The sequence below is a fragment of the Corythoichthys intestinalis genome, chromosome 13 (genome assembly GCF_030265065.1).
Source record: "Corythoichthys intestinalis isolate RoL2023-P3 chromosome 13, ASM3026506v1, whole genome shotgun sequence".
NCBI lineage: Eukaryota > Metazoa > Chordata > Actinopteri > Syngnathiformes > Syngnathidae > Corythoichthys > Corythoichthys intestinalis.
The window spans coordinates 42,541,609-42,556,141 of record NC_080407.1 but is presented as its reverse complement, the minus strand read 5'-3'; the positions used below and the strand labels follow the sequence as shown (position 1 = coordinate 42,556,141).

Below are 14,533 nucleotides of genomic sequence, written 5' to 3'. Positions count from 1 at the left end.
TATACTGCAAGATTACTTGGCCAAATGGAGCGACTGTAAACTCAGGTTGTGCGTCATGCCCAGAGATAGGCAAGGTTTTGTTATCGCTGCTGTAAAACATCATTCTTAACCGGGCGTGCTCGTAAACTTGATATGCGGCATCGAGGTAGCCAGGCTGGTTTCACCTCCCATTAAATAAAGAGTCCAAAGTTCAGCAAAGATTCATCAAAACCACCACGCAGGCAGCAGAGGTCGACCAGTCGCCGTCTCCGCCTGCTGAGCTGCACCTCCACTCCCTCCCACACTAGGTAAGGATTGAAAAAAAGGCAGTTGTCATCTAAATCCCAATGGATTGACTGTTTTTATCTATAGGAGCGAGTTATGGAACCGAAGAGCATTTTGAAATCAACCCGAAGTAAGTTTTCACGCACGGAGATGACTCGCTTTCTTGCGGTACTGATTTTACGATCTTTAGATGCCACCTTGCTGAAGAAGGCACAGGAATACAGCACCACTCAGAGTAGCTCCATCGGGGCCCTGCGCTGGAACTTGCCAGAGGAGGACATCCAGGTCCACAACTCGGCCCCGAGCAGGCCCATCACCAGCGGCAAGCTCACCGGACACTCGCAGGTGAGCTATTGAGGTTATTCTTTCTAGCTTAAAAAGGTGCTTTTGACCAGCGATTCTGTTTCCAGCACCAGCAACAGCCTCGCCAGAACAGCTTGAAGGACCTGCGCAGCCTACAGGAGTGCGTGCAGTTCATCCAACACTGGAAGGAGCAAGTGGACCAGGTTTGCAAGGTACCTACCTGCCTGCCCTCACTTTCTGTGTCCGCATCTGGTGTAGCTAGTTGTCGCCTTGCCCTAGTCCTTGGTCCTGTCTCCTCTGCGTACATTACTCGAGCATATTACGCACTATGTTTTAGTTTTTTGTTCCCGAGTTTTGGATTTGTTTGTCTCCTACGTGCCGAACCCCTATTTGAGATCAAACGGATTGAACTTGCCCTTATGTCTCCATGTCTAGTTTTTCAGTCCTTCATTCCTAGCAATCATGACAAATTTATTTATTGCCTGCCAATAACAACAATAGACGTCCAATCCATTTGAACTGTGAGAGTTGGCAGCTAATGAACATTTACAAGTTCAAATGGACTTGGCATCTACACGTGATGAACTCAAGGAAGAGTTCTAATAGACCACTTAAATCGACGAATCAAGTTTCGTATTTTCCCAGCATGCCGGAGCGGATCCAGAAGCGGCGCCCCCGAAGTCGGAGAAGTCCGTTTCACGCACCGAACGCAGTCTGGAGGAGAGCCGCAAACTCATCTCCGAGTGGGCTGACGAACTACGCCACGTAGACAAGGTCAGGCGTCGTCCCGGCCTCGATACAGTGGGGCAAATAAGTATTTAGTCAACCACCAATTGTGCAAGTTCTCCTACTTGAAAAGATTAGAGAGGCCTATAATTGTCAACATGGGTAAACCTCAACCATGACAGACAGAATGTGGGGAAAAAAACAGAAAATCACATTGTTTGATTTTTAAAGAATTTATTTCCAAATTAGAGTGGAAAATAAGTATTTGGTCACCAACAAAAAAGCAAGATTTCTGGCTGTTAAAGAGGTCTAACTTCTTCTAACGAGGTCTAACGAGGCTCCACTTGTTACCTGTATTAATGTCACCTGTTTTAACTCATTATCGGTATAAAAGACACCTGTCCACAATCTCAGTCAGTCACACTCCAAACTCCACTATGGCCAAGACCAAAGAGCTGTCGAAGGACACCAGAGACAAAATTGTAAACCTGCACCAGGCTTAGAAGACTGAATCTGCAATACGGAAAACTAGGGTTGTTCCGATCATGTTTTTTTGCTCCAAAATTCACTCTACTCATTTTACGCTGCCTTTTAGCTCTATACATAGGTAAAACGGCGCCATTATAGATTGAACGTGACAATGCGTGAGTAGGTCGTGCAGCGCATGCGTTAATTGCATTAAATATTTTAACTAAGTCTGTCAAAATTATCGCGTTAACGGGCGTTAATTAATTTTTTAAATTAATCACGTTAAAATATTTGATGCAATTAACGCAGATGCCCTGCTCAAACAGATTTAAATGACAGTACAGTGAAACGCTCACTTGTTGTGTTTTATGGAGTTTTGCCACCTTCTGCTGGCGCTTGGGTGCGACTGATTTTATAGGCTTCAGCACCCATGAGCATTGTGTAAGTAATTATTGACATCAACAATGGCGGGCTACTAGTTTATTTTTTGATTGAAATTTTTACAAATTTCATTAAAACAAAAACATTAAGAGGGGTTTTAATATAAAATTTCTATAACTTGTACTAACATTTTTCTTTTAAGAACTACAAGTCTTTCTATCCATGGATCGTGTTAACAGAATGTTAATAATGTTAATGCCATCTTGTTGATTTATTGTTATAATAAACAAATACAGTCCTTATGTACCGTATGTTGAATTTATATGTCCATCTTGTGTCTTATCTTTCCATTCCAACAATAATTTACAGTAAAATATTTATAGATATAAATATTCATATTTTATAGATGGTTTGAATTGCGATTAATTACGATTAATTTATTTTTAAGCTGTAATTAACTCGATTAAAAAATTTAATCGTTTGACAGCCCTAATTTCAACGTGATTAATTTTTAAAAAATTAATTACCGCCGTTAACGCGATAAATTTGATAGCCCTATTTTAAGCCAAAACTAAAGACTCTGGATGAGTGTAAGACATTTTGTCTGTAACGTTAAATACAATTAGAAAACGATTTAATTTTAAAATATATATATATTAGGGCTGTCAAACGATCAAAATTTTTAATCGAGTTAATCACAGCTTAAAAATTAATTAATCGTAATTAATCGCAATTAATCGCAATTCAAACCATTTCTAAAATATGCCATATTTTTCTGTAAATTATTGTTGGAATGGAAAGATAAGACACAAGACGGATATATACATTCAACATACGGTACATAGGGACTGTATTTGTTTATTATAACAATAAATCAAGATGGCATTAACATTATTAACATTGTGTTAAAGCGATCCATGGATAGAAAGACTTGTAGTTCGTAAACGATAAATGTTATAGTTACAAGTTATAGTAATTTTATGTTAAAACCCCTCTTCATGTTTTCGTTTTAATACAATTTGTAAAATTTTCAATCAAAAGTAGAGTTAATATAATAATAATAAGAATAAAAATAACAATAGTAAAAATAGAGTGAAAAGTTTTACGTATATTTTGCATAGCTATTTTAAAATAGAATGCCAGTTCATTTTGCATTGTTGTTTAACTGTGTGTCAGAATAGGGCCTTATTACTATAGACTGAAGTGCTTTTCTTTTTGTGAACATTTTTTTTTTTTTTTTTTTGAGAGATAGGAATATTATTTTTGTTGTGCTTTCACTAAACGATACTTATGTTTGTCGTGAAGGAGAAGCTTATGCCAATAAACGACGCGGTCCAAAGAACGCCTGTGTCCACTCGCCTTTACTGTATAACATATAGTATCTTTAGATATCTTACCCAAAATAAAACAAGAGACACATAATTGCCACTAAAAGAAAGAAAACTTACCGAAATATGTGTGGAGCACAAATAGCAATTTGCATTGCGTTGTGAATACAGCATAAACGTCTCACAACTACTAATTCTCCCACATTTAGAAGACATAACATGAGTATGGAACGGCGCTGCCCCCAAGCGGCCAGTGGCATTCTCTTCACTCTTAATGTCCATAAACGGCCTCATTGTAATGTTTGAGGCAATATGCCAGCGGGTCATTCATTGCATGCGTTAATTGCGTCAAATATTTTAACGTGATTAATTTAAAAAATTAATTAACGCCCGTTAACGCGATAATTTTGACAGCCGTAATATATATATATATATATATATATTCAAAAAAGGCATGTCCGATATTTTTTTGCCGATTCCGATACTTTGAAAATGACGTGATCATCCCGAACGATCGGGACATCTCTAGTAGAAATACAGGTTCCCGTGTTTGGAGGAGAAAGAATACTGAATTGCATCCGAAGAACACCATACCCACTGTGAAGCATGGGGGTGGAAACATCATGCTTTGGGCTGTTTTTCTGCAAAGGGACCAGGACGACTGATCTGTGTAAAGGAAAGAATGAATGGGGCCATGTATCGAGAGATTTTGAGTGAAAATCTCCTTCCATCAGGCCTCTCTAATATTTTCAAGTGGGAGAACTTGCACAATTAGTGGTTGACTAAATACTTATTTGCCTAACTGTAGATTAGCGTCCTCAGCTAGTTTCATGTGTCCCTTAGTTTCTGGAGGGGAATCCCTGGAAACAAGACCGTGAAGACACACAAGAACACAAGAAGGACTTGGATACCAACGAGGATGCGCAAATGAGGGTGATGGAGTGGGCCAAGGAGGTTCAGACGGTTTCTGAGGTCAGAAACTCCTTCAAAACCACTTTAGTTCTTCATCTCGAATTATGCCAATAACTCTGTTCTCCACTTTTTAATTTTCTTTTCAGAGCTGCGGGGTCCAGAGCGAAGAGTTGGGTAAAGTTCTACGTCTGCTAGGCATCAAGAAGAAGCGACTTGGCGTCATGCTGCCTCTTCTGGAGTTCATCACCTGGTCCCTCCTGAAGGAAGACAGCGCGGTGAGTCAAGAGTTTAAAACAAATGAAAAAATAAGGTCAGTTTGTTGAGAGTCGGTTGGTTAAAGAGTGAAAAGGTAGCATAGGGTTCAGCGTCGTAAAGCTAGCTGATAAGGCGTTTGCGTGTGGTAGCGCAATAAATGAGTTGGGTCACTTCGATTATATAAGCACAGATAACCTACGACACAGTTGTGTTTTATTGCCGATGAATCAATGCGTGGATGACACATTTGAAGCTTGGAAATACCCGTAGGAGAACAAGCTGGCAAATTTTTGGGACGTTAATTTAGCACTTAAGCTAGCACTTTAAGTTAGCGCTAATTTACAGACAGTTGGTCCATGTCATTTATGGTGGGGAATTTCAGTTTTGCTTTGATGTTAATGGTCACAATACTTTGAACTTTTATTGGTCTTGTAAATTTTTTTTGATAACGCAGGTCAAAGATTCACAGTTTTGTTGGGAAACGGTAGCATGACTTGCCTGAATTTGTTTTAGGGCATGATGCCGCAGTTGTGGTTGTCGGCAAAGCAGCGTACATGGAAACCGGGATCGTCCAAATACATCCCCAACTCAGGTAGGATTTTTTTGAACTGCTTCTTATATAATACGAGAATCTGGAGAATCACTAGGTGACTTGTCTGTTTGCAGTTTGGGATTGGATCCGCTGCGCCGAAGGTGAGTCACGTGATAACTAATCAAGCTAATCTCTGATGACATCCGAGTGTTACAATGGGGGAAATAAGTATTTAGTCAAGCACTAATTGTGCAAATTCCCCCACTTGAAAATATTGGAGAGGCCTGTAATTGTCAACATGGTTAAACCTCAACCATGAGAGACAGAATATGGAAAAAAAACCTGAAAATCACGTTGTTTGATTTTTAAAGTCCAAATTTAGAGTGGAAAATAAGTATTTGGTCACCTACAAACAAGCAAGATTTCTGCTTGTCAAAGAGGTCTAACTTCTTCTAACGAGGTCTAACGAGGCTCAACTCGTTATCTGTATTAATGGCACCTGTTTTAACTCATTATTGGTATAAAAGGCACCTGTCCACAACTTCAGTCAGTCACACTCCACACCTGTCCACAACCTCAGTCAGTCACACTTTATTTGCAAATCATGGTGGAAATATGTATTTGGTCAATACCAAAAGTTTATCTCAATACTTTGTTATGTACCCTTTGTTGGCAATAACGTTTTCTGTAACTCTTCACAAGCTTTTCACACACTGTTGCTGGTATTTTGGCCCATTCCTCCATGCAGATCTCCTCTAGAGCAGTGATGTTTTGGGGCTGTCGTTGGGCAACACGGTCTTTCAACTCCCTCCACAGATTTTCTATGGGGTTGAGATCTGGAGACTGGCTAGGCCACTCCAGGACCTTGAAATGCTTCTTACTAGAGATGCCGATCGATCGGGTCCGATCACGTCATTTTCAAAGTAGCGGAATCGGCAAAAAAATATCGGACATGCCTTTTTTTAATATATATATATTAGGGCTGTCAAACGATTAAAATTTTTAAATCAAGTTAATTACAGCTTAAAAATTAATTAATCGTAATTAATCGCAATTAATCGCAATTCAAACCGTCTATAGAATATGCCATATTTTTCTGTAAATTATTTTTGGAATGGAAAGACAAAACAAGATGGATATATACATTCAACATACGGTACATAAGGACTGTATTTGTTTATTATAACAATAAATCAACAAGATGGCATTCACATTATTAACATTCTGTTAAAGCGATCCATGGATAGAAAGACTTGTAGTTCTTAAAAGAAAAAAATTAGTACAATTTAAAGAAATTTTATAGTAAAACTAGGGCTGTCAAACGATTAAAATTTTTAATCGAGTTAATTACAGCTTAAAAATTAATTAATCGTAATTAATCGCAAATAATCGCAATTCAAACCATCTATAAAATATGCCATATTTTTCTGTGTATTATATGTATATTCTGTAAAATAATTTGTTGGAATGGAAAGATAAGACACAAGATGGATATATACATTCAACATACGGTACATAAGGACTGTAGTGGGCATTTCACTCTACTGTCATTTAAATCTGTCTATGCTGTCCTCACTCCGAAGCGTCTACTTTTTCCAAAGCTAGACAGCTAGTGAACGACGCCTTAATAATCAGACTTCTTCCTTTTTCATCTGATTTATTAATAAAATGGCCTCAAACCACTGTCCTCTTTGGACCGTAGTGAAACTACAAAAAAAAAGTACACAAGCATTGCATTAGCAACAACGTTAGCTTAGCACGCTATACAGGTTCACTAAACATAAACAAAAAGCGTCTCATACAAAAAATAGAACATTTCGCTTACTAACATAATATGTACATTCTTTACAACAACCATACTTACAACATCCGGCCCGAAACGGGATGCTGTGGTCAATTATTATTACTTATAATTGTTAGCGTCCGCAAATGCGGAAACAAGGTTGAACCTCGAAGCAGACAACAAGCGGGGGATTTATAAAAGGGTTTATTGATTGCAAACAAAAAAATAACACGCGATCGCGGACAGTAGAAATAACAAAAGGAGTCCGTGACAGCAGGTCGACGGACAAACTAAGACGATAGGCAGCGGTTACAAACGAGAGCAGCACACTAACAGAAAAACCCAATGCAGGGGCATAACAAGCAAATGTAGCGAGATTATTGTGCCAGATGTCAAATAGCGATCAGCAAGGCAAATATCTCGGCAGCCTTCTCTGAGATCACCCGTGCTTAAATACTGCGTTGATGAGCCTGCATTGGATTCAAGTGCCACGCCCCCACGCCCAGCAACAAAACACAATCTAACCAGCAGCAGAATGTGACAATAATTTCATGAAAGTTGCACTGTTTGGACTTTGAGAGGTTTAAAAAAGTTTATTCAGTTCATTCAGAGTTTATTATTATGAATTTATTTTTACTTTCTTACTGTTGGGCTAGTATTATACATGTTTTATTAATTTCACAAATTTAGCACTATTTTGGCCTTTGAGAGCGGAAGGTTTATTCAACTATTGTCTACTAGGGTTTAGTGTACTTTTTCCTATTTTGCAAAAGTAAGCAACAGCCTGACAAAGCCTTGACAGCAATGATTTCACATCCAATAATGTAGCTCTTTGGAAAAAAAGAAAAAAATTAAGAAAAAACAAATATAATCGGGGTGGTATCGGTATGGTATCGGTATCGGCCGATACTGCACAGCCAGGTATCGGTATCGGTATCGGGGCCAAAAAATGGTATCGGTGCAACACTAATATATATATATTAAAAAAAGGCATGTCCAATATTTTTTTGCCGATTCCGAAACTTTGAAAATGACGTGATCGGGACATCTCTACTAATAGTTGCTCCTACAGTTGATTTCTTTCCACCAAGCGTTTTACCAATTGCAGATTCAGTCTTCCCAGCCTGGTGCAGGTCTACAATTTGACAGCTCTTTGTTCTTGGCCATAGTGGAGTTTGGAGTGTGACTGACTGAGGTTGTGGACAGGTGTCTTTTATACCGATAATGAGTTAAAACAGGTGCCATTAATACAGATGGAGCCTCGCTAGAAGAAGTTAGACCTCTTTGACAGCCAGAAATCTTGCTTGTTTGTAGGTGACCAAATACTTATTTTCCCACTCTAATTTGGAAATAAATTCTTTAAAAATCAAACAATGTGATTTTCTGTTTCTCATGGTTGAGGTTTACACATGTTGACAATTACAGGCCTCTCTAATCTTTACAAGTAGGAGAACTTGCACAATTGGTGGTTGATTAAATACTGTATGTAGTGAACTTTTGTCTTGTTTTGTAACAGCTGATGTGCTTCTGGATCCGAAAACCAACCACCCTTGGCTGACTCTGTCCGAGGACCAGCGGCAAGTCCAGGAGGGCCTGCGCCAGGTCGAGCTGCCGCACACCTCGCAGCGCTTCGATAGCTGGCAATGCGTGCTGGCCTGGGAGGGCTACAACCGGGGTCGCCACTACTGGGAGGTGGACATCGCCAACAGCGGGTACTGGCGAGTAGGGCTCACCACCGTCAACTCCCAACGTCACGGTCGCTTCCCCATGAACCCCAAGACGGGTTACTGGTGCTTGTGGCGCTCCACGCACCAGTTCTACGCCTGCACCAAGCCTGAGACGCCGCTACCCGCCGGCCTGGTGCCGCGTCGGATGGGGATCTTCCTAGACTACGAAGAGGGTCAGGTGTCCTTCTACAACGCCGAAAGCAAAACGCACATCTACACCTTCACGGGCGCCTTCAAAGGGAAAGTGTACCCGCTGTTCACACCGCTAGACGGCCGCACTCTTATGACCATTATGCCGCCGCGCAGTATCTAAACCAAACATTTTGAATGTGGGTATGCACTTTATAAGCAAAAAAACAAAAAAAACAAAAACAAAACACAATTAGTTATTCCGCAAACCAACAAGCCGCAGCTCACGGATCATCAGGGGAACCTTGGACCGCTATTTCAGAACCAATCTTTTTTTATTCAGCCAAATTGTCAATAGATATCCATAATTAACACACTTTATATATTATATATTCATGTGTACGACATAATCTTTCACCTGCAATTGATTCCCATCACAAGCCTGGACATATGGTACACACGCGCACTTTATCATGTACAGATTTTGTGAAAATAATTGTGTTGTGTTATTTGGTGACATTTTTTGGTAGTTTTTTTTTTTTGTTGGAAAAAAAAAAAGCCTAATTTGCCCACCTGACAAGAGTGCAATATCTATAAATGTATTTATGTATCAAGACTGTTGTTTGAATGAATATAAAATGTGATTATTTCAAGTAGCCCACATTGCTGCATTGCTATTGTATATTATTTAATTGTCAATAAATATACTGAGGTCAAAATTGTTTTTTTTTTTTTTTTTTTTTCAGTAATTATCTGGAAAATCTAATAACAAAAAAAACTTCAAAACGCTATGTGTCCTCCAATTTTTGACCAAATCACATAACTTACACATAAAAAATTCCAGGACAGTATGTGACATAAAAGTTGTATGCAGAATTTGCGAAAATCTGTCTTATTCATTTTTAATGGAATACCAATGACAGCTATGTACGTCCAAATTTCCCATTTATTTTCAATGGAAGGAAAACAAAGGTCCTAAGGTCTAAAGGGCCCATTGACATTCAACTGGCGCTCAAGTAAGTCGATCCCATTGACAGTCATACGTTTCCATTCCATTGACGGCCATGTACGTCCAAATTTCCCATTCATTTTTAATGGCAGAATAAACCTGTGTGGTTGTGATTTCTGACCAAAAACTTATCATTAGAGCCCATTGATTTCAACTGGCACTCGTGTAAATCCATGTCGTTGACATTCAACTGGCGCCCAAGTAAGTCGATCCCATTGACAGTCATACACGTCCATTCCATTGACAGCCATGTACGTCCAAATGTCCCATTCATTTTCAATTGCAAAAAAAACCTATGTGGTTGTGCTTTTTGACCCAAAACTTGCCATTACAGCCAATTGACATTCAATTGGCACCCAAGTCAGTTAATCCCATTGACAGCCATGCACGTCCATTCCATTGACGGCCATGTACGTCCAAATTTCCCATTCATTTTCAATGGCCAAATAAACCTGTGTGGTTGTGATTTCTTACCAAAAACGTACCATTACAGCCCATTGACTTCAACTGGCACCAATTTAAGTCCATGCCATTGACAGCCATGCACGTCCATTCCATTGACGGCCATGTATGTCCAAATTTCCCATTTATTTTCAATGGCAGAAAAACCTATGTGGTTGGGATTTTTCACCCAAAACTTGCCATTAGAGCCCATTGACATTCAACTGACACCCCAAGTAAGTCGATCCCATTGACAACCATTCATGTCCATTCCATTGACGGCCATGTACGTCCAAATTTCCCATTCATTTTCAATGGCAGAAAAAACCTATGTGGTTGTGATTTTTGACAAAAAACGTGCCATTAGAGCCCATTGAATTCAATTGGCACTCCAAGTGAGTAGATCTCAGTGACAGCTATGCATTTCCATTCCATTGACGGCCATGTACATCCCAATTTCCCTTTCACTTTCAATGGCAGAAAAACCTATGTGTTTGTGATTTTGACCAAAACATGCCATTAGAGCCAATTGACTTCAACTGGCACCCATGTAAGTGCATGCCATTGACAGCCATGAACGTCCATTCCATTGACAGCCATGCACGTCCATTGCATTGACGGCCATGTACGTCCAAATTTCCCATTTATTTTAAATGGCAGAAAACCTATGTGATTGTGATTTTTGACCAAAAACTTGCCATTAGAGCCCATTGACGTTCAACTGGTGCCCAAGAAAGTTGACCCCATTGACAGCCATGCACGTCCATTCCATTGACGGCCATGTACGTCCAAATTTCCCATTCATTTACAATGGCAGAGAAACCTGTGTGGTTGTGATTTTTGACGAAAAACTTGCCATTAGAGCCTATTGACATTCAACTGGCAGCCAAATAAGTTGATCCCATAGACAACCATGTACGTCCAAATTTCCCACTTTCAATGGCAAAAAAACCTATGTGGTTGTTATTTTTTACCAAAAAATTGCCATTAGAGCCCATTAACATTCAACTGGCAGCCAAATAAGTTGAACCCATAGACAGCCATGCACGTCCATTCCATTGACGGCCATGTACGTCCAAATTTCCCATTCATTTTCAATGGCTAAAAAACCTATGTGGTTGTGATTTTTGACCAAAAACTGACCATTAAAGCCCATTGACATTCAACTGGCGCCCAAGTAAATTGATCCCATAGACAGCCATGCACGTCCATTCCATTGACGGCCATGTACGTCCAAATTTCCCATTCATTTTCAATGGCAGAAAAACCTATGTTGTTGTGATTTTTGACCAAAAACTGACCATTAGAGCCCATTGACATTCAACTGGCGCCCAAGTAAGTTGATCCCATTGACAGTAATGTACGTCCATTTCACTGACGGCCATGTACGTCCAAATTTCCCATTCATTTTCAATGGCAGAAAAACCAGTGTGGTTGTGATTTTTTTTACCAAAAATGTGCCATTAGAGCCCATTGACTTGAACTTACAACCCAAGTAAGTCGATCCCATTGACAGCTATGAACGTCCTTTCCATTGACGGCCATGTACGTCCAAATTTCCCATTCATTTTCAATGGCAGAAAAACCTATGCGATTGTCATTTTTGACCAAAAACATGCCATTAGAGCTAATTGACTTTAGCTGGCACCCATGTAAGTGCATGCTATTGACATTCAACTGGAACCCATGTAAGTCCATGCCATTGACAGCCATGAACGTCCATTCCATTGACGGCCACGTGCGTCCAAATTTCCCATTCATTTTCAATGGTAGAAAAACCTGTGTGGTTGTAATTTTTCACCCAAAACTGACCATTAGAGCCCGATGACATTCAACTGGCACCCATTAAGTCCATGCCATTGACATTCAACTGGCGCCCAAGTCAGTTGATCCCATTGACAGCCATGCACGTCCATTCCATTGACGGCCATGTACATCCAAATTTCCTATTCATTTTCAATGGCAGAAAAACCCGTGTGTTTGTGATTTTTGACCAAAAACATGCCATTAGAGCCAATTGACTTCAACTGGCACCCATGTAAGTGCATGCCATTGGCATTTAACTGGCACCCATGTAAGTCCATGCCATTGACAAGCATGCACGTCCATTGCATTGACAGCCATGTACGTCCAAATTTCCCATTTATTTTCAATGGAAGGAAAACACAGGTCATTGTAATTTTTGACCATTTCCATGACAGCCCAATGACATTCAACTGGCGCTCAAGTATGTCGATCCCATTGACAGCCATGCATGTCCATTTCATTGACGGCCATGTATGTCCAAATTTCCCATTCATTTTCAATGGCAGAATAAACCTGTGTGGTTGTGATTTCTTACCAAAAACGTACCATAAGAGCCCATTGACTTCAACTGGAACCAATGTAAGTCCATGCCATTGATAACCATGAACGTCCATTCCATTGACGGCCATGTACGTCCAAATTTTCCATTCATTTTCATTGGCAGAAAAACCTGTGTGGTTGTGATTACCTGTGTGGTTGTGATTTTTTTTTTTTTTTTTTTTAACCAAAAACGTGCTTTAGAGCCCATTGACTTCAACGGGCACCCCAAGTAACTCGATCCCATTGACAGCCATGCACGTCCGCTTCATTGACAGCCATGTATGTCCAAATTTTCCATTCATTTTAATGGGTGAAAAACCTATGTGGTTGTGATTTTTGACCCAAAACTTGCCATTAGAGCCCACTGACTTCTACTGGCACCCCAAGTAACTCGATCCCATTGACAGCCATGCACGTCCATTCCATTGACGGCCATGTACGTCCAAATTTCCCATTCATTTTCAATGGCAGAAAAACCAGTGTGTTTGTGATGTTTGACCAAAAACATACCATTAGAGCCAATTGACTTCAACTGGCACCCATGTAAGTCCATGCCATTGACAGCCATGAACGTCCATTCCATTGACGGCCATGTAAGTCCATTCCATTGACGGCCATGTACGTCCAAATTTCCCATTCATTTTCAATGGCAGAAAAACCTATGTGGTTGTGATTTTTGACCCAAAACTTCCCATTAGAGCCATTGACATTCAATTGGCGCCCAAGTAAGTTGATCCCATTGACAGTCATGCACGTCCATTCCATTGACGGCCACCCATTTATTTTCAATGGTAGAAAAACCTGTGTGATTGTGATTTTTTACCAAAAACGTGCCATAAGAGCCCATTGACTTTATCTGGCACCCCAAGTAAGTCGATCCCATTGACATTGGCGCCACCAGGGGGTGGCCAGGGGTGGCTGTGGCCACCCCTATAAATTGGTTGGCCACCCCACTGGCCACCCCGCTTGCCAGTATATCGTTAGATTGTTGTAGCATCAGCTATGCATTTCTTCCCAAATGAATGCATTTATTTTGTTTTGTTAAATGTAGGGCTGTCAAATTCATCACGTTAACGGGCGCTAATTATTTTTTAAAAAATTAATCACGTGAAAATATTTATCGCAATTAACGCATTCGCGGTACGACTCATTCATGCATTGCCGCAAACAGCCTACAATGGCGTCGTTTTACTTACAGTATATACAGAGATAAGAGGCAGAGGGGAGTAGATACAAGCATTCATTGGGGCTGTGCTTTTAATTGGCAAAAGCTTTGTCATTTCTCCCACAGCAACTATAAATATTGTGGGAAGCAACGTGGGGAAGAATGACAGGAGTTGATCTTTTTCTTAACACCCAATATTTAGTCACAATATACAAACTCACATTTATCCTTTAAGAATTACAAGTCTTTCTATCCGTGAATCCCTTTCACAGAAAAAATGTTAATAAAGTTAATGCCATCTTGTGGATTTATTGTTATAATAAACAAATACAATACTTGTGTACAGTATGTTGAATGTACTGTATATATCCGTCTCATCTTTCCATTCCAACAATAATTTACAGAAAAATATATTTATATAATATATTTTAGAGATGGTTTGAATTGCGATCAATTACGATTAATTAATTTTATTAAAATTTTTAATCGTTTGACAGCCCTAGTTAAATGTACACTTTATGCCTAATATATACGTAACACAATAAAACAGAATTGTTGTGGAACTCAAAATGTTGACTGGACAGTTATGGACTATGCACATTAAACCATTAGTAACATCAAATATTACACACTACACCAAAGTATATCAGTAGCCGTGTCCTTAAGTCTTTCTGGTAGTTTTCCCCTGACCTTTTTACTGCAATATAATAATGAAAACCTGAAATGATGGCTTTTAGTTTTGGCCACCCCAAGATTTTCAGTGG

At 39.7% G+C, this 14,533-nt stretch overlaps 1 protein-coding gene across 1 annotated transcript; it reads left to right on the top strand.

Moving 5' to 3' along the window:
* Window positions 1-70: 70 nt before the first annotated feature.
* On the top strand, window positions 71-9,515 carry si:dkey-219e21.2 (E3 ubiquitin-protein ligase TRIM21). Its single transcript, XM_057856260.1, has 10 exons — window positions 71-287; window positions 352-394; window positions 455-609; window positions 675-779; window positions 1,213-1,341; window positions 4,314-4,442; window positions 4,529-4,657; window positions 5,151-5,229; window positions 5,304-5,330; window positions 8,469-9,515. The coding sequence occupies exons 2-10, from the start codon at window positions 361-363 to the stop codon at window positions 8,990-8,992; spliced, it is 1,311 nt and encodes a 436-aa protein (XP_057712243.1). The 5' UTR covers window positions 71-287; window positions 352-360; the 3' UTR covers window positions 8,993-9,515.
* Window positions 9,516-14,533: the final 5,018 nt, after the last annotated feature.